Here is a 25857-nt window from a genome sequence, read left to right on the forward strand (position 1 = left end):
ACCAACTGAGAATTAGACTAAATGAGACTTAGACCAATTGCTCGTGGACCAAGTAAATACATAGCATACTTAACCAATGGGAAACAGATCTGCTGTACATGTATCAAATGGCAAGAACTTCACATCCTCTTTGCAATGTAATTTGAAGAAAGGAGATGCATGCAAGTGTTTCTTATTCCACAAAGTGAAGCTAAAAAATTCCAATGAGATCTCAAAGATAAAGACTTCAACATTTTTCTGTGTCCAAACTCTCGAGTACCATCAGTACTATGTGCACACATTGGCCCGTATTCTGAGCTCTGGTTTAGGTTAGAACCTGGTTTACACTTTAACTATGGAGTGCCAATTGGAGCACAAATCCCTAATAGTACACATTCTATATATTAGTTCACATGACACCCAAATTGTTGATGATTGTCTGGGAATGAAAACAGAAGCATTTTTCTTCATTATGAAAGCAAAAGGAAACAAAATAGTAAACGTAAGAAAAATACAATATACACATAAAATTTTTTAACTTTTGGCTTTCCATAATTTCAGCACAGAGTAATACCATAGTCTATAAAGTTAAACCTGACTTCAGAATACCGGCCATTGTGTTTACAAAAAAAATAATGCTTTACTCATTTATGAGGCGCTCATTAACTACATTGTAGTTGCCTATTCAATGGTGCACTATTAAATATATATTTCAGTATTAAAAGAGATGATAAAAAATATATCTTTATTTTACTTCATAAACACACAACTGTGGCAAAGGATGATACATGTATCTGTTTTACATGGAACAAACTGGCTATATACTTGCTAGCTGGCTCCATTCCTGAAACCCGTCTTGGAGTCCCAAACCATTTCACCAGCGATATAAGTCCTTTGAACATTTAAATCATCATCAACAAACAAGAAGTCTGCATCGGTGCCGTAGTCTAGGGTTCCTTTCCTGTCTGTGATGCCAAGGAGTTGGGCGGGATGCAGGGTTGCGGCTTCGATGGTCTGTACCGTGGTGCAGCGGGTTGCTTCTTTAAGGTACCGTACACAAGATGACATGGTGGCGATGCTAGAATAACGAGATGAGGGAATAAAGTTAAGATAATATTGAAATTTAAGTATAAAAAAATATACATGTACACAAGATAACATGACATGGTGGCAATGCTAGAATAATAAGATGAAGTAAGACGGTTACTATGATATTGAAATATAGTTTGAAAGATACCCAGATGGTTGTATGTTTGGATCGCAACTCTGCCTAGCTTCCTTTACAAAGTTACTTTACCACTCTCTAAACTGGTACTGAATCAATTGCAAACTTCTGTTGTAAATATCACATTGATATACAACTTTATCTATAGACAAGGCACAATCAATTTTGTGTCTCGCCCACTTATGAAAATAACCAGTAATATCGTGATTTCCGAGGGCACGCAACAGAACTATCAAAACTTCAATGAGAAATGACTGGGATGGAAGAACACTTGTCATATGAGCCTTGCACGTAAACTTAAACGTTGACCTAATAATGACCTTCGACTTTATCATGTGACCTCCAACTGCAGCATAACATGCAGGTCCCCAAAGTCCATCCACCATCCAAGTTTGGTTGAAAAGCGACTTATGGTTGTGGAGTAATGTGTCATTAGATATGTGACGGACGGACGATGGACGACATTTGGACCCCTACGTAAGTCTCGCCTTCACCTCTGGTGGGTGAGACAAAAATCAATTGGATTTGTTTCAAAAGACACACCAGTAATTGAGTGCACAATTTACAATTAATCTCAAGACCTATGATTGATTTTGGGACTCAAAATGCCTTGCAATTGATAGCAAGCTACTTGCAACACTTGATAAATGTAGTTTGTCCAGCATTGTGAGCACGACTGACTGGAACAATTCAGAGTAAGTGAAGGATGTGCATATATAAATACATCAATAATAATAACAATAAGGATAATAATGATAACAACAACCACAACAACAATAATAATAATTATAATAATAATAATAATAATACAACAACTACTACTACTACTGCTACTACTACTGCTACTACTACTGCTACTACTACTACTACTACTACTACTAATAATAATGTTTCTAATGCAGGCAAGCAGATGGTTGGTCCTTCAAATGAAATTTTATAAATAATAATTTTTGTTTTTTCTTTTAAATATATACTAGCCAAAGTCAAGGTCTAACCTGTAAAAATAATACTGTTAATAAACACAAGACACTTTTTTTTCAAGCTCAAAGAAAATACCAAAACTCATTTTGGACACGTTGTTGTTGATTTTGAGGTGGCAGGTCACAGAACTAGCACAAATACAACTTGCTTTGCACACAAGTCATTCCCAGAGACTTTTTAAGGCTGCATGTTCAGACACTTTTCATTGAGTTAAAGGTTTGCACAATAATCTAATGACTGTACAAATGTGACCAGCTACCTGAAAACCAACAATACATGTAAGTTACAAGTCAGGTTCTCTGTTCATAGCCGAATTAATAATTTGGTCTTAAAAAAGGTCCAAATTATTTTAAAAAATAGGCTACTTTAAAAGTGTACTTCTTCATATATAGTAAAAACTAAGAATTAGACCTGTCCAAATGACACAGATGCCCCCGCTTAATGTGATCACAAATTCATTCAATATGATTGAACTTCTTTGTGCAAAAACCAATATGCATCTATGAACAGATTCAGACCATTGACCTAAAGACTCACCCTTTCCATAATAATCTCTGACACAAGATATGACAGTCAGGTCATTTGATGTGACCTGACTGTATTTTAGTGTCATCTACCCAGACACAAAACATTTTTAATACCTGGTGAATATTTCCAGTTATCATGCAGAGACCAACTCGCATATTTAATTAGCTTTGACCTTTGACCTGCGGACCCCGAATTCGAACTTAGCCTGTATTTTGGTGTCATCTACCTACACACCGAAATTTTTTAAAACCCATTAAATATTTTTCCATTTACAGCGCGGAAACCAAGTGGGGGGCGGACGAACAGGGGCAACGCTTAATGCCCCTCCGGACTTTGTCTGCTGTGGCATAAAAATGAACATGGAAAGCTGAATAAAAGACAAGATAGAAGAGTTTTTGACATAATTTTCTTCACGGATTTCTTGAAAGTTGTTTCGCTGAGATTGTAGTGTGCACATCTCACGCTTGAGTGAACTCCTATAAACTTCAAACCATGTTTCCTCTCTTTTTCTAAAATTCTCACAGAATTTCCTCTGCATTAAATCAAGCCCTTGTGAGATTTTCAGTGAACAATCTATCAAAAGTTGATGTGCTTTTTCCAGCTCAGTAAAATGTCTAAGGATTCATTCTGGGGCAATTTGTTGTTGGCTTTGGGGTGGCTGGTCATATAAATCCAACTTGCTAAGAGAGGAACATTCTGCAAACAGTCACTGCAAGGGACTATTTAGGCTACATGTACATGTTCAGACCCTTTTCCTTGAGTGAAGACAGGGTTTGCATTAAAAAATATTTGTATTGTGAAACCTCTACACTCTCTCTTTCTCCCCTATGAAAACTTCAGGGCCATCTTACAAAGAGTTACGATTGATCTGATCAACATCAATATATATCAATATTGTCATAATAAAATTTTTTTTACAGGAAATTTGCACAATGTCCTTCGTAAACAAAGAGAAGCACATTGAATTCTCAATGAAATGGTGAATGTATGAATATACATCATATCCAGAAAACGTTCTGAGCAAACATGCCTTTTAGATGTTGACGTTTGCTGGATTTCCATAGTTGTGGTTGATTGGATCAATAGCAGATCTTTGTAAGACGGGGCCCAGAAGTTATATAAATTCTCCGTTAAGATACCAAATCTTACCTTCCGCTGAGAGTGTTTGTGCCGGCCACATACGCAGCATTGTCCCTAACATCAAGCTGTTGGGTGCCTAGATGGTGCCTTCCAGGTGGGAGCCCCATTGCAGACAGGGAATCAGTTACCAGGACAGCACCTGTGCGGATGAGAGACAACTCAGTGGGTCGGTTTCATGAAACCAGTTAAAGTAATGAATTTGCTAAAAAAATGGTTTAAAAGCAACTGAAATAATTCATTTTGATAAGCTGATAGCAAATTTGTTATAGAAATATTAGTAATTATAACAAGCTCTTCATGAAACGTCGCCCAGATTTGCATGGATTCTCGTGGATAAGTCTCTGCACTTCATATTAGAAATAATGAAAGCTGGAGAATAAGATGGGATTTTCATTGGCTCTTGACTTGAGTTTCCTAACTACAAACTGCAAATAATGAGAAATGAATTGTAATTTTAAACAACAAATGTGACCAGTCACCTCAAAACCAACAATTTGCCAAAAATGATTTTGAGATTTTTGTTGAGTTTGTAAAAGCTCATCCCAAGGTTTAACATGATATATGATTTGTCAAACTTAGTCATCAACAATAACTCACTCACATACTTGATTGAATGCAGAAAACAAAGAAAATAGGGAGAAAACAAGATTTAAAGTTTGTGTTCACTAAAGCATGATATGTGCACACTGTGCAATCTCCATGAAACTTCCAAGCAGTCCTCAAAAACTAGTTTCAAAGAAACTGTTGCATCTTATACTCACCATCATCATCATCATCATCATCATCAATACTCATCATCATCATCTTCACCAATACATCCATTTTTATAATCATCATCACCATCATCATCATCGTCGTTGTTGTCGTCATCATCATCGTTGTTGTTGTCGTCATCATCGTCATCATCATCTTTATCATCGTCATCACCATCATCATCATCATCATCACCATCATCATCGTCATCATCATCTTTATCATCATCATCACCATCACCATCATCATCATCATCATCATCATCAAATCATCATCATCTTCATCATCACCATCATCATCATCATCACCATCACCATCATCAACATCATCATCAACATCATCATCATCATAATCATCACCATCATCATCATCATCTACTTACCATCAGGATGTGTCTGATAGGCGATACGTAGAGCCGCTGGATGTGTGTGTATACCATCGGCAATGATGCCGTAGTAGACACAACGACTGATAGCATTGCTAGCCAGAAGACCTACTATACCCGGGTCTCTGTGATGGAACTGCGGAAAGATTTACACAAAGCACACAATCATCTCAAAGAGTTGTGATTGATCTGGGTCCCGTTTCATAAAGACTTGTCATAATAACAAATGCAAATTTTCTATAGCGAATGTTCATTAAAATTGTGAGGCATGAACCTTTCATGTTGCGGATTTATCATGAAAATTGTTGGGGGGAGGGGATTTTTTTTCAGAATCCCCCAGTATTTTGGGTGTAAAAAGCAGCCCTGCAGAGAATTTGTGTATGTTTTAGAACGATCTGAATGTCACAAATGTAACCTGCCATCTAAAAAAACAACAAAAAACCCCAATAATTTTCTTTGTTTTTCTTATTTCTTTATTCTGTTTGAAATGCACATCTTAAGCTTTGAAACATAATCACCAGTAAAAATTGACATACAATTATCAAACCTCACATAAGTCGTTGATTGAATGTACAAGAAATCCAGTGAGAGCTTCAAAGAATAAGGAGAAAACAAGGTTTCAAGTTTGGGGTTCATTGGAGCACGATCCATGCAATCTCAGTGAAACTCCCCCTCCAACAAAAATTAACAAATAAAATAAATAAATGAATAAAAATCACATTTTGACAATAGGACAAAGAAAAAATAATGAACAAAAAAGATGATCCATTTGGTACAGCTGTATACTTTCATATTTTCATCAATGAACAATAAGCATATCAAGACATACTCTTTTTTTTTAAAGCAGTTAACTTACTGGAAGCATAGCATTAAAGAGATGAGTAATAAATGAAGCACCGGCATTGACAGACTCCTCTGATATACATAGATTAGCTGTAGAATGACCTGCATGAAAGTCAACAGACAGAATATAAGAAGATCAGTGCGGAGTTAGCTCCTTGGTCCAATGAACTACACACAGGATGAAGTAACTTCATGCACTTTATAGAGCAGTTACTCACCAAAGGTACAATCTCACGTTGCAGTTTTATAGACAATGATTTATTAAAGCTTGCTTCCAAAGTTTTACGCAAGACCTTTATTACAGAGTTCAGCCAATTCCTTTTCATTGAGTTTATACAAGGGGCCTGTTGCATAAAACCTTTGCCATAAAAAACATTGGCAAACTTTTTGCCAGAGTTTTTTAATGTGTAATTTTCAACAGCATAATTTTGTTTGCCAGAGTTTTTTAATGGCAAAAAATTTATGCAATGGGCCCAAGGTGTGTATTGCTTTGTTGCGAAGCACAATCAGGGTTCCCACAGAAATTTGAAAACAGGATTCCATGAGTTTTCCATGACGAAATTGCTGCTTTCCATGACTTCCCGGAGTTATGTAGAGTTTGGGATGTCACAAGACTGGGAAAAATGGAAATCATCAACATTAATTATCATAATAGCAGAGTATGAGAGTTGCAAGGCACGACAAACTGGAAAGCTGCCATAGCCAACAGGTATACGTAATTTAATGACTTTCACAAATTTTCCAAATTCCCTGACTTTCCATGACCACAAATTTTTACTGGATTTTCCATGACTGAGGGAACCCTGTCAATTCAAAATAAATTGCAAAATGTAATCCACTGAAAAAGAATTTTCCAAACAATGTGAGAAAAGGCTTCAACAATAAAATAAAAACAAGAAAATTGACTAAATAATCACTTGATCTAGAGAGATTTAATGGCTCGCCACCTGAACCAAAATTCTACCAATACTTACCCACTGATACTGTAATACCCCTCTTAACAAGTTCCTGGACTACACCCTTGGCATTACTCAGCTCCGGAGCTAGCGTTACTATGGCAACATCATCCAGATTGCTGTAGACATCCCACAGATCTTGGGTGCCTCTAGAGAGGGGGTGAACCAGGTGCTGGGGGTGCGCTCCTCTTTTCTCCACACTGATGAACGGCCCTTCTAAATGTATACCTGTCAGAAGTGATCAAAGGGATCATTGCACTTTGAAAGCACCTGATTTAAAAAAAAAGTTTCAAAACTAAGATGAAACATGTGTATGAGTGCAAGTATTTGTCCTGAAAACCCCTGAAATAAACATCAATATACGATGAAAAACTATAATTTTGACACAAATAGAGATTAATTTGCCTGATCATGAGAATTGTCTCTGAGACGAATGACTACATGATGGTTTGGGGGAAAGAGGGGGGGGGGCAGGTCACATCTAGGTTCCATGACATTTGTTCTGGCGACAAATGCTCCGATGTAAATTCCACACTCTAATGGAATTACCAACTTCAATCCTGAATTAACACTATCCTAAACCTCACCCTAATCCTAAAAAAAAACCCTGATCCCATCCCTTACCCTAACCCTATATCTTCAATGAAATAAAGCCCGGAGCAAATGTTGTGTCACCCACATCTGTGCTAATTCTTGAACCTTGAAGGAATAATCCCTTAAGCAGCTCTTCCAAGCTAAACTGGAATGGGATGTGCTGTGACAGAAAGTGATGGTGCAGACAATTTTGTTGGAATTCTATTTACAATAAAATTGGTGACGTACAAGTAAAAATCATGCTCCTAGTGCTTACAGCATTCTGGACCCTACAGGAGGCTTTAACCCTCAGATGACAGGAAGGGCAGCCCCCCGGAAGACAGCAACTGATGGGGCAGTAACTGCTTTAGCTGGTAGATGGTTCCAGATACGAATGGGACGGGGGTAATATGAGCATGCCATTCTCATAAGGAGGTGTTACAAAAGACAAAATGTACAGAAAATTAAAATTTGTACCTAATATGCCTGCCCCTTCTGCTGATCCTTCTGTTTTGTGTACCTGTGGTATAATCTGAATGAGAAGAAAAGGGAAAATAATTACTTTTTCAGGGTTCCCACAGAATTCTATGACTTTTCCATGACTAAATTGTTGCTTTCCATCGACTTCCCAGGAGTTATGTAGAATTTGGGATGTCACAAAACTGGGAAAAATGGAAATCATGCACACCAATTATAATAGCAGAGTGTGATCACAGAGTATGAGAGTTGCGAGACTCGGCAGACTGGAAGGCTCCCATAGCCAAGAGGTAAATGCAATGCCATGACTGTTCCATGACTTTTCACAAACTTTCCAAATTCCCTGACCTTCCATGACCACAAATTTTTCCAGGATTTTCCATGACTGCGGGAAGCCTGTTTTTGAATAGCCTCTCACATAAAAGGCCAGTTTACACATACAGTGCGTCCCAGAAAAAACGAAACCCAGATTTAGCGATCATTTATCATAACTTAATCATAAATAAAATAGACAAATGACCTACCAATTTAAAGCTTAGAATCTCCTCTTTCATCTGATATTAGTTAGATTATTTCTCATTCACGCATGAGTGAGCAAATACAATTTGAAGAAAGGATATCAAAAACTCATTTGGCGGGGGTATCTGGGTTTCAAAAAGAAAACCACATTTTTGAAAAGTTCAATATCTCCTCTTTAATTTGATACCTAAATTACAGAAAATGGTCAAGAAATAACAAAGTTCTGGTCATTTGAAATAAGGCTTGAATTTCAATAATTTCATAAAATGAAGAGGTTCTCCAGGCTGGCTTTCAAACTCACTCGACACTGTTTTGTTGACGGTCAGCCATGCATTAAATCTTTTGTTCACCATGCGAAAGCTTCTGTGGGAAACCGGTGAAAACACGTTTATCTTATGAAATTATGGAAATACAAGCCTTATTTCAAATGACCAGAACTTTTTTATTTCTTGACCATTTTCTGTAATTTAGGTACCAAATTAAAGAGCAGATATTGAACTTTTCAGAATTGTGGTTTTCTTTTTGAAACCCAGATACCCCCCGCCAAATGAGTTTTTGGTATCCTTTCTTCAAATTGTTTTTGCTCACTCATGCGTGAATAAGAAATAAGAAGTAATATCAGATGAAAGAGGAGATTCTAAGCTTTAAATTGGTAGGTCATTTGTCTATTCTATTTATGGGCTATTCCACGGTTACTCACGTTACATTTGGAGATAACCTTGACTCATACTTGGAGCTGTAACTCCATTATTATTGATAGGAACTAAACATCTCCTTATCACAACAAAGTACACTGTCTGACTATCCTTTGTATAAAAACAAAACTTGGGAAATTTTATTATGCTCCTGGCAAATCTTTGGAATGTGTTGGTTTCTCACGTTACATTATTGGACATGCATAAAATGAAAAGTCAACATAAGTGAAAAGTCTCCTCATACAAGGCTTTTATGAAAGTTGATTATATCCATTTCAAAGAGGTATATTAGGGAGACAAACTTTAAATAAAATTTAAAAAATAAAGAACACATGGTTTTTACTTGAGGTGCAGATAATATGGTTACTCACGTTACGGTTACTCACGTTACATTTTGTCCATGTAAGGTTAACAACACACATGCCATTAAAAATTCAATAATGTGTGTAAAATTCATTGCTAAGAACATCAAAAAGAGATTTTATACCAAAAATTGGAACAATTGGAGCTTTATTAGGGAGTAGGAGGGAAAAGTATGATTTCGCTTACTAATTATGCATAAATTAGCATAATCGCTTAATACCAATTTGCATGAAATAAATTACTGTATAGTATTGTAGATTATGTCCAAGACAACCTGCATGCAAATTTTTGGCTTGATCGTGCGGCCAATGGCCGAGATCTCAAGAGGGGCCTGGGAGGCCCCCCCCCCCCGGCTATATCAACTCCCAAAATACCCCGGCCTAGATAGGGTTACAGGTAAGGGCATTCAATGTGTTGTTCGAACACTCTTTAAAGTTTGGTTAATCAAAACCAAGTCTTACTAATGCACTCTCGCATTGTGAATACTTCTACTAATATTCAATTTTTTGTGTGATTGTATGACCACTGATATTTTGATGAACAAAGAGTCACATCAAAGAGGTGTACCCTCATTTTGCTTTTTAAATTAATCAAAAATAACTTCACAACTCACCATGAGACTTAAAACTTGACATCCCACAGAAAATGTTACCTAACTGCATAATTTTTACTGGTTACTCACATTACATGATGGTTACTCACGTTACAGTTTTTCTTCATCATTTTTATAAAAAAATTGTACTTTTTAATGATTTTGATAGTCATCACTGTGTCAAAGATTGTTTGAAGGAAGAGAATTTAAAATCCCACCAATTAACTGTGAAGAATTTTTCTCTCAAAAAACAAAGTTGGTTTTTTTTCGGTTACTCACGTTACATCACCTGAGCAGGTTGCAATATTCATTTTTGAATGAGTACTACAAATTTACTTGAAAAGCTGTTGTGTATTTTAAGTAATTTGACTCTTCTAAACTTCAGAAATATATAAAGTGGTATGTTGTTGCAATAACAAAATGGTAATAAGGCATATTTCATTTTTCACTATTTTTCTTGTATTTTGGTACAGAATGGAAGACACAACTTTTGACCATTTTTTTTCCAAAGTATACATATGAAAATAAACTTTTTATTTCTTGTTCCTTAAATTATCATGTATGAAGGACTTAAAATATTAAAAAATTCAAGAAAATATTGAATTTGAATTTTTAAGCTCATGTCCACCAACCTGTGGAATTGCCCTTATGATAAAGTTATGATAAATGATTGCTAAATCTCGGTTTCGTTTATTCTGGACGCACTGTATATGTCGCTATCAGTCACTGGCGTAAATCCTTGCGTCACACCTATTTTTCAGGGGGAGATGATCTATTGTTCCATCACCCCCTCCCATTTGAATAGAATGACGTCAGGGATTTACGCCCTTGCTTTCAGTTATATCTCTTCAAAAACCTTAATTATTAATTTCATTATATTTTTTAAAAGACAATATGCCACACATAAAAGAGACTTAATGTGCAAACCCTTTCTCACAACAAATTTAAGATTTAAGAGTTGATAAAGGAATACTCTGGGCTGAGAATAATCATATCTAGGAAAATAGAGTAAAATTCACCAAGAAAAATGTTGAAAATTTCATGAAAATCTGAAAACAAATAACAAGGTTATTGAGTATTAAAGATAAGCAATATTTAGCATAAAGAGTTATAGAATACCGAAGAGTGATGCCATCAATTTTTACTTTTTGCATTTCAGCATTTTTTATATATTTTGGTAGAGCATGATGACAAAAAAACCCACGACTCAAATTTGGTGAGAATCAGTCCCTGGGACCCCAAGATGAATACACACATGTAACTAGCCCCAATGAAGTCAATGTATTATTGGCCTGGTTCTAAAGGTTAGGAACCAGGTCAAAAATACATTGGCTTCAATGGGACTAGTTATGTATTCATGAGGTCGAATCTCAGGCCCCGGTGGACCGATACTCACCAAATTTTGGTAGTGGGAGTTTTTCATCATGCGCTACCAAAATATAGTATCAAAAACGCTGAAATGCAAAAAAAAAGTTTTTTGTGACGTCATCACTTGGGTACTCTATATGCACATCATTATGAATATTCATCAGGTGTGCTGATAATATCATATCACACCTTTCTGTATGTATCTGGTGATGATGTGATGAGGGTGGGGTAGAAAGAAGTGTAAGTTAGAATGAAATTGAAAACACACCTTTCTGTATGTATCTGGTGATGATGTGATGAGGGTAGGGCAGAAAGAAGAGTAAGTTAGAATGAAATTGAAAACACACCTTTCTGTATGTATCTGGTGATGATGTGATGAGGGTGGGGCAGAAAGAAGAGTAAGTTAGAATGAAATTGAAAACACACCTTTCTGTATGCATCTGGTGATGACGTGATAAGGGTGGGGCAGAAAGAAGAGTAAGTTAGAATGAAATTGAAAACACACCTTTCTGTATGTATCTGGTGATGATGTGATGAGGGTGGGGCAGAAAGAAAGAGTAAGTTAGAATGAAATTGAAAACACACCTTTCTGTATGCATCTGGTGATGACGTGATAAGGGTGGGGCAGAAAGAAGAGTAAGTCAGAATGATATTGAAAACACACCTTCTGTATGTATCTGGTGATGACGTGATGAGGGTGGGGCAGAAAGAAGAGTAAGTTAGAATGATATTGAAAACACACCTTTCTGTATGCATCTGGTGATGACGTGATAAGGGTGGGGCAGAAAGAAGAGTAAGTTAGAATGAAATTGAAAACACACCTTTCTGTATGTATCTGGTGATGATGTGATGAGGGTAGGGCAGAAAGAAGAGTAAGTTAGAATGAAATTGAAAACACACCTTTCCGTATGTATCTGGTGATGATGTGATGAGGGTAGGGCAGAAAGAAGTGTAAGTTAGAATGAAATTGAAAACACACCTTTCTGTATGTATCTGGTGATGATGTGATGAGGGTGGGGCAGAAGAAAGAGAGTAAGTTAGAATGAAATTGAAAACACTCCTTTCTGTATGTATCTGGTGATGATGTGATGAGGGTGGGGCAGAAAGAAGAGTAAGTTAGAATGAAATTGAAAACACATCTTTCTGTATGTATCTGGTGATGATGTGATGAGGGTGGGGCAGAAAGAAGAGTAAGTTAGAATGAAATTGAAAACACACCTTTCTGTATGTATCTGGTGATGAGGGTGGGGCAGAAAGAAGAGTAGGTTAGAATGAAATTGAAAACACACCTTTCTGTATGTATCTGGTGATGATGTGATGAGGGTGGGGCAGAAAGAAGAGTAAGTTAGAATGAAATTGAAAACACACCTTTCTGTATGTATCTGGTGATGATGTGATGAGGGTGGGGCAGAAAGAAGAGTAAGTTAGAATGAAATTGAAAACACACCTTTCTGTATGTATCTGGTGATGACGTGATGAGGGTGGGGCAGAAAGAAGAGTAAGTTAGAATGAACTTGAAAACACACCTTTCTGTATGTATCTGGTGATGATGTGATGAGGGTAGGGCAGAAAGAAGTGTAAGTTAGAATGAACTTGAAAACACACCTTTCTGTATGTATCTGGTGATCATGTGATGAGGGTGGGGTAGAAAGAAGAGTAATTTAGAATGAAAATGAAAACACACCTTTCTGTATGTATCTGGTGATGATGTGATGAGGGTGGGGCAGAAAGAAGTGTAAGTTAGAATGAAATTGAAAACACACCTTTCTGTATGTATCTGGTGATGTGATGAGGGTGGGGCAGAAAGAAGTGTAAGTTAGAATGATATTGAAAACACACCTTTCTGTATGTATCTGGTGATGACGTGATGAGGGTGGGGCAGAAAGAAGAGTAAGTTAGAATGATATTGAAAACACACCTTTCTGTATGCATCTGGTGATGACGTGATAAGGGTGGGGCAGAAAGAAGAGTAAGTTAGAATGAAATTGAAAACACACCTTTCTGTATGTATCTGGTGATGATGTGATGAGGGTGGGGCAGAAAGAAGTGTAAGTTAGAATGAAATTGAAAACACACCTTTCTGTATGTATCTGGTGATGATGTGATGAGGGTGGGGCAGAAAGAAGAGTAAGTTAGAATGAAATTGAAAACACACCTTTCTGTATGTATCTGGTGATGATGTGATGAGGGTGGGGCAGAAAGAAGTGTAAGTTAGAATGAAATTGAAAACACACTTTTCTGTATGTATCTGGTGATGACGTGATAAGGGTGGGGCAGAAAGAAGAGTAAGTTAGAATGAAATTGAAAACACACCTTTCTGTATGTATCTGGTGATGATGTGATGAGGGTAGGGCAGAAAGAAGAGTAAGTTAGAATGAAATTGAAAACACACCTTTCTGTATGTATCTGGTGATGATGTGATGAGGGTAGGGCAGAAAGAAGAGTAAGTTAGAATGAAATTGAAAACACACCTTTCCGTATGTATCTGGTGATGATGTGATGAGGGTAGGGCAGAAAGAAGTGTAAGTTAGAATGAAATTGAAAACACACCTTTCTGTATGTATCTGGTGATGATGTGATGAGGGTGGGGCAGAAAGAAGAGTAAGTTAGAATGAAATTGAAAACACTCCTTTCTGTATGTATCTGGTGATGATGTGATGAGGGTGGGCAGAAAGAAGAGTAAATTAGAATGAAATTGAAAACACATCTTTCTGTATGTATCTGGTGATGATGTGATGAGGGTGGGGCAGAAAGAAGAGTAAGTTAGAATGAAATTGAAAAACACACCTTTCTGTATGTATCTGGTGATGAGGGTGGGGCAGAAAGAAGAGTATTAGTTAGAATGAAATTGAAAACATACCTCTCTGTATGTATCTGGTGATGATATGATGAAGATGGGGCAGAAAGAAGAGTAGGTTAGAATGAAATTGAAAACACACCTTTCTGTATGTATCTGGTGATGATGTGATGAGGGTGGGGCAGAAAGAAGAGTAAGTTAGAATGAAATTGAAAACACACCTTTCTGTATGTATCTGGTGATGATGTGAGGGTGGGGCAGAAAGAAGAGTAAGTTAGAATGAAATTGAAAACACACCTTTCTGTATGTATCTGGTGATGACGTGATGAGGGTGGGGCAGAAAGAAGAGTAAGTTAGAATGAACTTGAAAACACACCTTTCTGTATGTATCTGGTGATGATGTGATGAGGGTAGGGCAGAAAGAAGTGTAAGTTAGAAGTTAGAAATTGAAAACACACCTTTCTGTATGCATCTGGTGATGATGTGATGAGGGTGGGGCAGAAAGAAGAGTAAGTTAGAATGAACTTGAAAACACACCTTTCTGTATGTATCTGGTGTGATGTGATGAGGGTGGGGCAGAAAGAAGAGTAAGTTAGAATGAACTTGAAAACACACCTTTCTGTATGTATCTGGTGATCATGTGATGAGGGTGGGGCAGAAAGAAGAGTAATTTAGAATGAAAATGAAAACACACCTTTCTGTATGTATCTGGTGATGATGTGATGAGGGTGGGGCAGAAAGAAGTGTAAGTTAGAATGAAATTGAAAACACACCTTTTTGTATGTATCTGGTGATGTGATGAGGGTGGGGCAGAAAGAAGTGTAAGTTAGAATGAAATTGAAAACACACCTTTCTGTATGTATCTGGTGATGATGTGATGAGGGTGGGGCAGAAAGAAGAGTACGTTAGAATGAAATTGAAAACACATCTTTCTGTATGTACATGAGGATGGGGCAGAAAGAAGAATAAGTTAGAATGAAATTGAAAACACACCTTTCTGTATGTATTTGGTGATGATGTGATGAGGGTGGGGCAGAAAGAAGTGTAAGTTAGAATGAAATTGAAAACACACCTTTCTGTATGTATCTGGTGATGATGTGATGAGGGTGGGGCAGAAAGAAGTGTAAGTTAGAATGAAATTGAAAACACACCTTTCTGTATGTATCTGGTGATGATGTGATGAGGGTGGGGCAGAAAGAAGTGTAAGTTAGAATGAAATTGAAAACACACCTTTCTGTATGTATCTGGTGATGATGTGATGAGGGTGGGGCAGAAAGAAGTGTAAGTTAATAGAATGAAATTGAAAACACACCTTTCTGTATGTATCTGGTGATGATGTGATGAGGATGGGGCAGAAAGAATCTGAGTAAGTTAGAATGAAATTGAAAACACACCTTTCTGTATGTATCTGGTGATGATGTGATGAGGGTGGGGCAGAAAGAAGAGTAAGTTAGAATGAAATTGAAAACACACCTTTCTGTATGTATCTGGTGATGATGTGAAGAGGGTGGGGCGGAAAGAAGTGTAAGTTAGAATGAAATTGAAAACACACCTTTCTGTATGTATCTAGTGATGATGTGATGAGGGTGGGGCAGAAAGAAGTGTAAGTTAGAATGAAATTGAAAACACACCTTTCTGTATGTATCTGGTGATGATGTGATGAGGATGGGGCAGAAAGAATCTGAGTAAGTTAGAATGAAATTGAAAACACACCTTTCTGTATGTATCTGGTGATGATGTGATGAGGATGGGGCAGAAAGAATCTGAGTAAGTTAGAATGAAATTGAAAACACACCTTTCTGTATGTATCTGGTGATGATGTGAAGAGGGTGGGGCGGAAAGAAGTGTAAGTTAGAATGAAATTGAAAACACACCTTTCTGTATGTATCTAGCGATGATGTGATGAGGGTGGGGCAGAAAGAAATGTAAGTTAGAATGAAATTGAAAACACACCTTTCTGTATGTATCTGGTGATGAAGTGATGAGGGTGGGGCAGAAAGAAGTGTAAGTTAGAATGAAATTGAAAACACACCTTTCTGTATGTATCTGGTGATGATGTGATGAGGGTGGGGCAGAGAGAAGAGTAAGTTAGAATGAAATTGAAAACTCACCTTTCTGTATGTATCTGGTGATGATTTGATGAGGGTGGGGCAGAAAGAAGAGTAAGTTAGAATGAAATTGAAAACACACCTTTCTGTATGTATCTGGTGATGATGTGATGAGGGTGGGGCAGAAAGAAGAGTAAGTTAGAATGAAATTGACAACACACCTTTCTGTATGTATCTGGTGATGATGTTATGAGGGTGGGGCAGAAAGAAGAGTAAGTTAGAATGAAATTGAAAACACACCTTTCTGTATGTATCTGGTGATGATGTGATGAGGGTGGGGCAGAAAGAAGAGTAAGTTAGAATGAAATTGAAAACACACCTTTCTGTATGTATCTGGTGATGATGTGATGAGGGTGGGGCAGAAAGAAGAGTAAGTTAGGATGAAATTGAAAACACACCTTTCTGTATGTATCTGGTGATTATGTGATGAGGGTGGGGCAGAAAGAAGAGTAAGTTAGAATGAAATTGAAGACACACCTTTCTGTATGTATCTGGTGATGTGATGAGGGTGGGGCAGAATGAAGAGTAAGTTAGAATGAAATTGAAAACACACCTTTCTGTATGTATGTGGTGATGATGTGATGAGGGTATGGCAGAAAGAAGAGTAAGTTAGAATGAAATTGAAAACACACCTTTCTGTATGTATCTGGTGATGATGTGATGAGGGTGGGGCAGAAAGAAGAGTAAGTTAGAATGAAATTGAAAACACACCTTTCCGTATGTATCTGGTGATGATGTGATGAGGGTGGGGCAGAAAGAAGATTAAAGTTAGAATGAAATTGAAAACACACCTTTCTGTATGTATCTGGTGATGATGTGATGAGGGTGGGGCAGAAAGAAGTGACCCCGTGGGATAGGATACCCTGAGCCACCTTCTGAATTCCCTCTGACACAAGCTCTGGCTCTGATGAAAAGTCGTAACCAAAACCACCTGGTATGAAACAAAGTATAAGTATTAGTAGTAGTAATAGTAATAATAATAACGAAAACAATAGGAACCAACAACATAGCTTTAATAGCCTCCGATTGTACAGTTGATTTCACTTGATAATCAATATTATTCAATGTTTACGAATGCAATCATTCCAACTATTACATGAGCTTGGAAGTTCAAAGAGACTTTTCAACTCTGCTTCGCTTCATTGAATAGATTGCTTCAACTTGCACTGAATGTAATATTCAATGTTCTTTCATTTGGAACGAATGAAAAAAAATTGATTATTAGATTTATACAATATTGATTTGTACGCACGGATGGTCCAATGTAGACCAATTGACCGAAATACAGGGAAAGAATTGGATTTATTTAGATCTACATAGATCTGCTCGGGCCTTTCTTTGAATTTTTATTTTGCTAAATTCAATACCTGCGCATGGTGTACGCAGAGCAGTGATGCGGGTATGCACAAACCATGGTATGTACGTGCACGTTCAGTTTGTGATCTATTTCACTGCGGGCTCCTTTGCTCAAGCTTGCATTAGCCGACTACATGTAATGCACTGCTGGCTCCTTTGCTCAAGCTTGCATTAGCCGACTACTGCACTGCTGGCTCCTTTGCTCAAGCTTGCATTAGCCGACTATTGCACTGCTGGCTCCTTTGCTCAAGCTGCCTTGCATTAGCCGACTATTGCAATGCTGGCTCTTTTGCTCAAGCTTGCATTAGCCGACTATTGCACTGCTGGCTCCTTTGCTCAAGCTTGCATTAGCCGACTATTGCACTGCTGGCTCCTTTGCTCAAGCTTGCATTAGCCGACTACATGTAATGCACTGCTGGCTCCTTTGCTCAAGCTTGCATTAGCCGACTACTGCACTGCTGGCTCCTTTGCTCAAGCTTGCAATAGCCGACTATTGCACTGCTGGCTCCTTTGCTCAAGCTTGCATTAGCCGACTATTGCACTGCTGGCTCCTTTGCTCAAGCTTGCATTAGCCGACTATTGCACTGCTGGCTCTTTTGCTGGAGCATGCAACAGTCGACTATTGCATGGGTATAAATGATGAAAATCTATATTTATTGTTCAAAACAGACATGAAATTAAATACTACATTGTAATTGATCGTTGGCCAGGCAGCTGCTGTGCAGCGCCAGATGAACGAGGCTCTATCCATTTAATCATTGAACGCCAAAAAGGGTAGCAGCAACTCCCATAGATCTTTTAATATCTTTTGTTCTGACGTGGCCAGGGTTTGAACCCCTGACCGCCCAGTTGTGAGACAGACGTTCTACCAACTGAGCCAACACACCGGTCCTATGTGTGGCGTGCTATAGCCGATTCCTCTGAATGTCATGTGATACGCATTCATCCAATAAGCTGTCAAGGATCTTTGTATGTGCTGTATAAATAATTAATTAAAAAATTCAAACATATAAGATTTACCACTGAGCTTTGTGGTACATGGCCAAGGGGAACATAATTTCACGAAAAGTTTAGTCAGTGATCGACTTATTTTGATCTCCGCCAATCTGATGCATGAACCTACAGCACAAAGCTGATAACCATTGTCGGTGACAGTGGAAATCATCAACTACTTCTTTCATGACATACTATCCAAGGTCCGTAAACACAATGGTTAATGATTAATTTCACGCTTGATTTTCATAATTGTACATTTTAGTAAATGAATTCGATTGTAAAAAAATGAGCAATGATTGCTAAGCTTTGTATGATGGGTCTCACCATTGATCTGTACATCGATGTAGCCTGGAACAATGATGGCATCGTGGCAATCTATCTGGTAATCCGCATAGCCTTTCTCCTCCCAGAAAAGCTTTTGTGGATTCAAAATCTCTCCGTTCCTCACCCACAGGTCGTCTCGGATGATCTGACGCTGATGAAGGATACGGCAGTTTCTGAATTGGATGATGGGATGACGCGAGACTGAGCTGTTGGATGGCATTTTCAGCCTGCGGTTGTCTATGGAATTCAATTCAGATTTTTGTAAAATTTCAAAATGGGTTTTATGAAATACATGCCCATAATGTGAAACAGGGAATAATTTTGCTTTACAAATTTGAATAGCATTTTTGGTCATAAGAGAAAAGCTCTCAAATATTTACATTCCTACATGTATGTAAAAATATATATGCTATACGATGGGTAGCAGTCTTTAACAAATGTGGAGCAATTTGCGATGCAACACTAGGACAATTATTCCACGTGAAACACTTTCAAAAATGTATACAGTGGTGCTAAAAAGGTAGTGAACCCCACCACAGAATGAACATTTTTAAGTGTCCAAGTTCTATCATGTTTTAGATATTTTAATTGTGAAGTCATGTGATCATAAAATATTATATTAATTAAAGTTTGTTTCTCTGGGCTTGCCAAACACTGTAGTGCTGTTGTCTCCATTCAACACTCAGCATATTAAAAGGAATGCATTTTCTGGTGGGGTTCACTCAGTGCTGCAGCCGAACCGAACGGAAGTTCGCCGAACTTGGCACTTCCGAACCGACTGAAACGAACGCAAAGGCCTGGTTCGGAAGTTCGGTAAAAAAAAATAATAATATGCAATGCGAAGGTGCGATGACTACATAAATTTAACTATAAAATTAAACAAAAAATATTGGTTAGTGATTGTGCACAAAGAAGGCTCCACTAAATATAACGAAATTCATTATAAATACATGACAGATCAACCTGAAGCTCACTAATCATTGTGGGTCGGCGATTTATATTTTTTATGTTAAATTTAATTTGGCATTTATTGCCGAATCCCGAACCGAACCAAAGTTCGGAAAAAAATTGCCGAACCCTGCCGAACTGAACCCGAACATGCTGCCTGACTTGCAGCACTACACTAGGTTCACTTACCTTTAAAGCACAACTCCACAGACTAATTGTGATTTGTGTGAGTGGAAAAAAATCCTAGATGCTATAGAAACTAAAAGTGTTTATCAAACAATGTTCATGTTGATCATTGCAAAGGTGTCTGGCGATGAAATTCATTGCAAGTCATAGAGGATTATGACTTCACTGGCATCAGAGCCCAGTCTTACAAAGAGTTGCGATTGATCCGGGCCCTGTTGTACAAAGAGTTACAATTTGACCAATCAATCATAACTCTATGGAAATCCATCAGTGTCTTAATTTTTTCTACGAAAAATTTGCACAATGTCCTTTTTATGCCAAGAGAAGCGCAGTGAATTTTCAAGGAAACAATGAGTGCATGAATACATGTATACATCACAGCTAGAAAATATTTTGAACAAACATGCATAACAGATGTTGACGCTGCTGGCTGTCCATAGTTGCGATTGATCGAATCGTAACTCTTTGTACAACAGGGCCTAGATCAACCACAACTATGGACGGCCAACCATCTAAAATATGTTTGTCTAAAATATTTTCCAGATATGATCCATGTGTAAATTCATAATTTTCTTGAAAATTCAGTGTGATTCTCTTTGTTTACTGAGATTGTGCAAATTTCCTGTGGTATACATACATGGATTTCCACACAGTTGAGTTTGATTGGATCAATTGTAACTCCTTGTAAGACGGGGCCCTGGATTCATTTAGCGCAATCATGCCTACTACTCTGACACAAAACAAACTTCACATCACATCAATTATACCCATTTGTCCAAGCGTAAATGTACTACCCTACCTAAAAATGATATCTGGGAGAAGTAACTCTCGGGATTTATTCAAGCAATTTCTTTCAACTGACAAATTGTAACCTGGGCCCGTCTTACAAAGAATTAACCTAAAAACTTTTGAAATGGCTGCCAAATAAAAAACATCATATCACTTTGGGGGAATGACTTATATATATGAAAAGCCAATAGAGTCATCGTTGTGAACACTGGCCACTTAAACTAGGGGTATGAAAAAGTGACTGGGCAGGAATTAGCCTTCCGATTTCTTTCGTGTTTTTTTTTCTTTGAAATTTGCAAAGTTGATGGTTCTGTGATAAATTAATGATAAAAAATTGTGACCAGTTTGTTGTTTGAAAAAATTTCATGAGTTATTGAATTGAAATTTCATACGTGAGTGATCATGAATTGCAATTTTTAGTGCAGCATTTTGACTTTTATCATGTGGATCTCGGCAATGTGTTCATGAAAGTCAGGAGAATAGGGGGTAAGATACATGTAGGACTAAAATAGGTGAAGTATGTTGATGGGATAAAGGTCAACAGAACATTCAGCAACCCCTCCATCTCTAACCCCCCCCCCACTTCTTTCCTCCTGAGAGACTATACTTAGCAAGGCTGGGCAGGAATTAGCCTTACAGTTATTTTGAGTGGTTAGTCATTTGGAACTTGAAAAGCTAATTGGGTATTATGCTAAATGAATAAGTTTTGGTTTCTTAGGCAAAATGAATTGAAAACTGAGCATGAGTGAACAAGAATTGCGATTTTAGTGTAGCATATTCATCTTGTGGACCTCAGCAGTGTGTTCGTGAGAGTCAGAGAAATGTGATGGTACCTGTTACAAGCACAAGGGCGAGATATGGTAAGACTTGATTAAAATTTTTTGAATTTTTGTATTGTTTATTTTTTAAATTTTTTTGTCATGTTTCATTATTTGGAGACTGGATTTGCTTTTGAAGGAGAATATCTTAAATGTTGATTTTTTTTATTAAAGTGCACAAACTTTAAGTTGTTTTTTGTTAAATATTTTTTTTCACCCTTCTAAGAATATACATGAAAATTCAGAGGAAAGAATATTTCATTTCCAGATGGGTTAAGTCTTGTATTTATTGTTTTTCATTATTGTTAATTTTGCTTTTTTTTATTTACTTTTCTTTTTTTTTTATTAGGGGTGCAGGTGGAGGTTGTGTTTTAAACTGGAAAATGGGGACGGGATTGGTACAAGTTTTTTTGTCACTTTTGTTTCTCTTGTGTTAAGTGTTTGTTTGGAGCTTTGATGTCTGTTTGGTTGTTGTTTAGAGCTTTGTTATCTTTCTTTTTCCTGGTTGTTTTCTGTTTTGCTTTGAAAGAAATAGACCACTCTTTTCCTTTTCTTTTGGTTTCAACTAATAATTTGAATTTATTTTTCTTAAAAAAAGAGAGCTCAAACACGGCCTTTGTAATACAATGTTTGTATACAAATCTAAGAAATACATTGATAATGATTAGGATATACTAAAGCTTAATTTTCATTCTTCTTGATACTTTAAATAATTTGCACACAATGCTACATACATATATTACACTTAGCTGCTCATCCCTCCTAAAAAATGTTATTAAATGTCCATTGTCTCTAAAATCAAAAGCTACATATTACACAAGTATAGCAAATTGTTGAATTAATAGAATACATTTAGGAATTGGTGAATCAATCAAATACATCAGAAAAAAGCACACTTGTATTTTTATTTGGTCATACAAAGTACAAAAGGAATAATTTTTTACATAAAAAAAGATTTAAGACTTAAAAAAAGACAAAACTTAAGTTGAAAAAGAGCTTGTAAATTACGTCAGAAAAACAAAGAAATACATTAACGTTAGAAATTACAAAAACAATACTTAAAACAAATTCATTTAGGAAATTATCTACATGATGCTGTTTTGATGCTAACTAAATTATCTATATTATCTATCATGATCAACTTCATTTGGCAAAAAAAGAGGCGAGTAATTGTGATTTTGCGTAATTTGCATAATTAGAATTAATTAGAAGAAATATTTTTACACATAATAAGAAAAATTACAAGATGAAATAATCACACATCAATTTAGCTTTCTTTCAATTTTCCATTGATACCTAAATTACTTCATAGGGCTCAAAACAAAGAAGTTAGAGCTTGTCGAAGACTTGGGTTCAAAATGGCCACAAAATGGTCACAAAAATCGGTTTTGTACTCCATTGACTTTACATTAAGACAATGATCACAAATTTCAATTAATATGCGCGACTTGAACTGGAATAACTTCATAATTAATTGATGAAAATTAGAGTTCTTGGTATGATATGAAACTCTTTTCAAGAGCTTTCAAATGATACCAAATTTATTCATATTTGAACAGTTGAATGATTATTTTCATTTTTTTGTCACATACCTACTCCTTGCCCCTTCATTCTTTTCATATATATTCTTCACCCATATCAATACCAGGGCAGCAAAATGGGGGCTTACAAAGGTGATGATGAATATTAATATTCAACAACAACAAAAACAACGATATGAACAACATTAAACAATATGAAAATAATAGTCCAGCGGGGTGGGCGTAGGCCGTAGCTGATCCTCCCACCCGCGCCCGTGGCCGAGCACGCCCAGGCAGGCCCACCACGCAGCAGCCTCAGGCTCAGGCCCGGGACGAAAAAAACACTCACACACACAAACGAAGGTTTTAGATCAAATGTAAATCACATCACAAATCAAGGTGACTATCGATACTAAGGAGACTAATGAAATCACAACCGCATCTTTAAAAAGAAAATTCATTACTTTTTTACTCACAAAAAAGGAAAAAACGGAGGTTTCCCGTTCGTGCTTGCTTGCCTAGGCTTGTGAAAAATATGTCTATGGAACGCCAGGCGATGCTGTTAACGTTTGCCCAACAATTATTATTGTCCGTAAACATGGTAAATTGCCAATTCGTCTCCTGTCACGTCCGTCACGTCCACTCACCATATGGGCTCCTTTCATTTGAGTCTAATGCCATTTCGTCTTTAAACATTTCTTCTAACAATTGGTCCAATAACCATTTGGTCCAATCATTACTTCGTCTCATCACTGTTTCGTTTATAAATTATAACCATTTATTTTCAAAACCAGTTCTAATATCCATTTCATATGGACTAAGTGGCTATTGGACCAACTAGTTATTAGACGAAATGTTGAGTGGATTAATTGGCAGTTAGACCATGTGGATAGTGGACGAACTGATGGTAGATCAAATGATAGTAGCCGAGTTCGGCAATTGGACGAATTGGCATTAGACAAATTGGAAATAAATCAAAGTCGACCAACAAATACTCGACAGAAATTCAATTCTATTAGATTCAACATTTTCAAAAGTTAAGCACTAACACATTAAAAAAAATTACAATATAATCGAGGTGGAAACTCTGAAAGCATGGCTACAATTAGTGCACAGTAAAAAAAACCTCCATACAATAACAAAGGAAAAGGAAAAAGAAGAAAAAAAACAGGACAAAATCATAGGCAATATATCAAAATGAAACATTGTTGATAAATCTTCTAAACAAATCATCCCACACTGAAACTAGGCAAATCCCTCAAACTAGGGACCGCGGTCGCATGATTTTTTTTATGAAGTCCACCCTAACAAAAAGTTGATTTGAATAGAAAGAGAAAAATCAACAAGCAAGAAATTTATCCACATTGTGCTGCACTCGACCCAGGTGAGGTAAATGGGTACCGGCAGGAAGTAATTCCTCAAAAAGCTGTGTGCACCGAGAAGGTAGCCTAGCTTAGCCGGGTAATAATAGCAGGGCCCGCTGGGAGAACAGTTTTCGGAACTGAAGTGGCTACCCTGGGTAAATATACCTTTATTATTATTATTATTATTAAGCATAGCACTGAAAATTTCATCAAAATTGGATGGAAAATAAGAAAGTTATGATAGTTTAAGTTTTCGATTAATTTCACAAAACAGTTATATGGATATTCTTGTCGGTATGCAAAAGAGGAGATTGATCACATCCGTATTTCTTTTGTATTTTATTACATGAAATACTGAATATTCGAATTTTCACCTCTGATTCTCAAGTGAAAAAAAATTAATTCTTCCCTAAACGTGAAATTATCATTATTCTAATGCTACAAAAGTCAGTCAAGTTGGCCCTTGTTGGCAAATCTGTAAAAAAATGTATAATTCAGACAATAAGAAATGGTGAATGAGTGACACCATCGACTCTCTCATTTTCATGTCACTAAGTTGTGCATATAACTGTTTTGTGAAAAATAAGCGAAACTTTAAAATCGAATGCCGAACCTGTGAATGAGGAATAAGAAAATACTGTGCTCGGGTATAGACATAATGGTGTTAAAAAAAAACACTGAAAAGTTGGGGGAGGGGGAGGGGGGGGGTATTAAAACACTTATAATGGGCTTAAGCCGTTTGGTCTACTCTCAGTTTTGTGTACTAGTAATTTCTCGTGTAGTCTACATTTCAGTTGGTCTTATACCCACTTTAAATTGGTCACATAAAATACTCAATTGGTGTCATACCACTTCTTTCACTTATTACGTTAGACTTTGTAGAAAAAAATCAGAGTTTGTCTAAACATGTAGACTAGCGACTGGACAGTGTTAGACCAAGTGGCTTAGATAAAATGGGGATAGCCTAACTGTAAATGGGCTAATAGCAATTAGACCAAATAGATAGTAGATGAAGTAGGATTAGACCAAGTGGGATGAGCCCAGGGTGAGACCAGTGTAGACTCTACTACTACTACTACTACTACTACTACTACTACTACTACTACTACTACTACTACTACTACTACTACTACTACTACTACTACTACTACTACTTCTACTACTACTACTTCTACTACTACTATACTACTTCTTCTACTACTACTACTACTACTACTACTACTACTACTACTACTACTACTACTACTACTACTACTACTACAACTACAACTTCT

At 36.9% G+C, this 25857-nt stretch overlaps 1 protein-coding gene across 2 annotated transcripts; it reads right to left on the reverse strand.

Annotated features, from left to right (window-relative positions):
• Nucleotides 1–546: 546 nt before the first annotated feature.
• LOC121409591 (N-acetylglucosamine-6-phosphate deacetylase-like) lies at nucleotides 547–23822 on the reverse strand. 2 transcript variants are annotated; one of them, XM_041601505.1, is made up of 9 exons: nucleotides 23696–23822; nucleotides 18959–19195; nucleotides 17074–17213; nucleotides 7841–7895; nucleotides 6809–7018; nucleotides 5848–5936; nucleotides 4989–5127; nucleotides 3863–3992; nucleotides 547–1057 (listed from the first exon to the last, which is right to left on the reverse strand). In XM_041601505.1, exons 1-9 carry the CDS (start codon nucleotides 23817–23819, stop codon nucleotides 808–810), a joined length of 1374 nt encoding a protein of 457 aa, XP_041457439.1. In that variant the 5' UTR covers nucleotides 23820–23822; the 3' UTR covers nucleotides 547–807. The 2 variants fall into 2 exon arrangements, with proteins under 2 accessions (XP_041457439.1, XP_041457446.1); XM_041601512.1 differs by lacking the exon at nucleotides 18959–19195.
• Between the last annotated feature and the right edge of the window lie 2035 nt (nucleotides 23823–25857).

This window comes from Lytechinus variegatus, chromosome 1 (genome assembly GCF_018143015.1).
Source record: "Lytechinus variegatus isolate NC3 chromosome 1, Lvar_3.0, whole genome shotgun sequence".
Classification (NCBI taxonomy): domain Eukaryota; kingdom Metazoa; phylum Echinodermata; class Echinoidea; order Temnopleuroida; family Toxopneustidae; genus Lytechinus; species Lytechinus variegatus.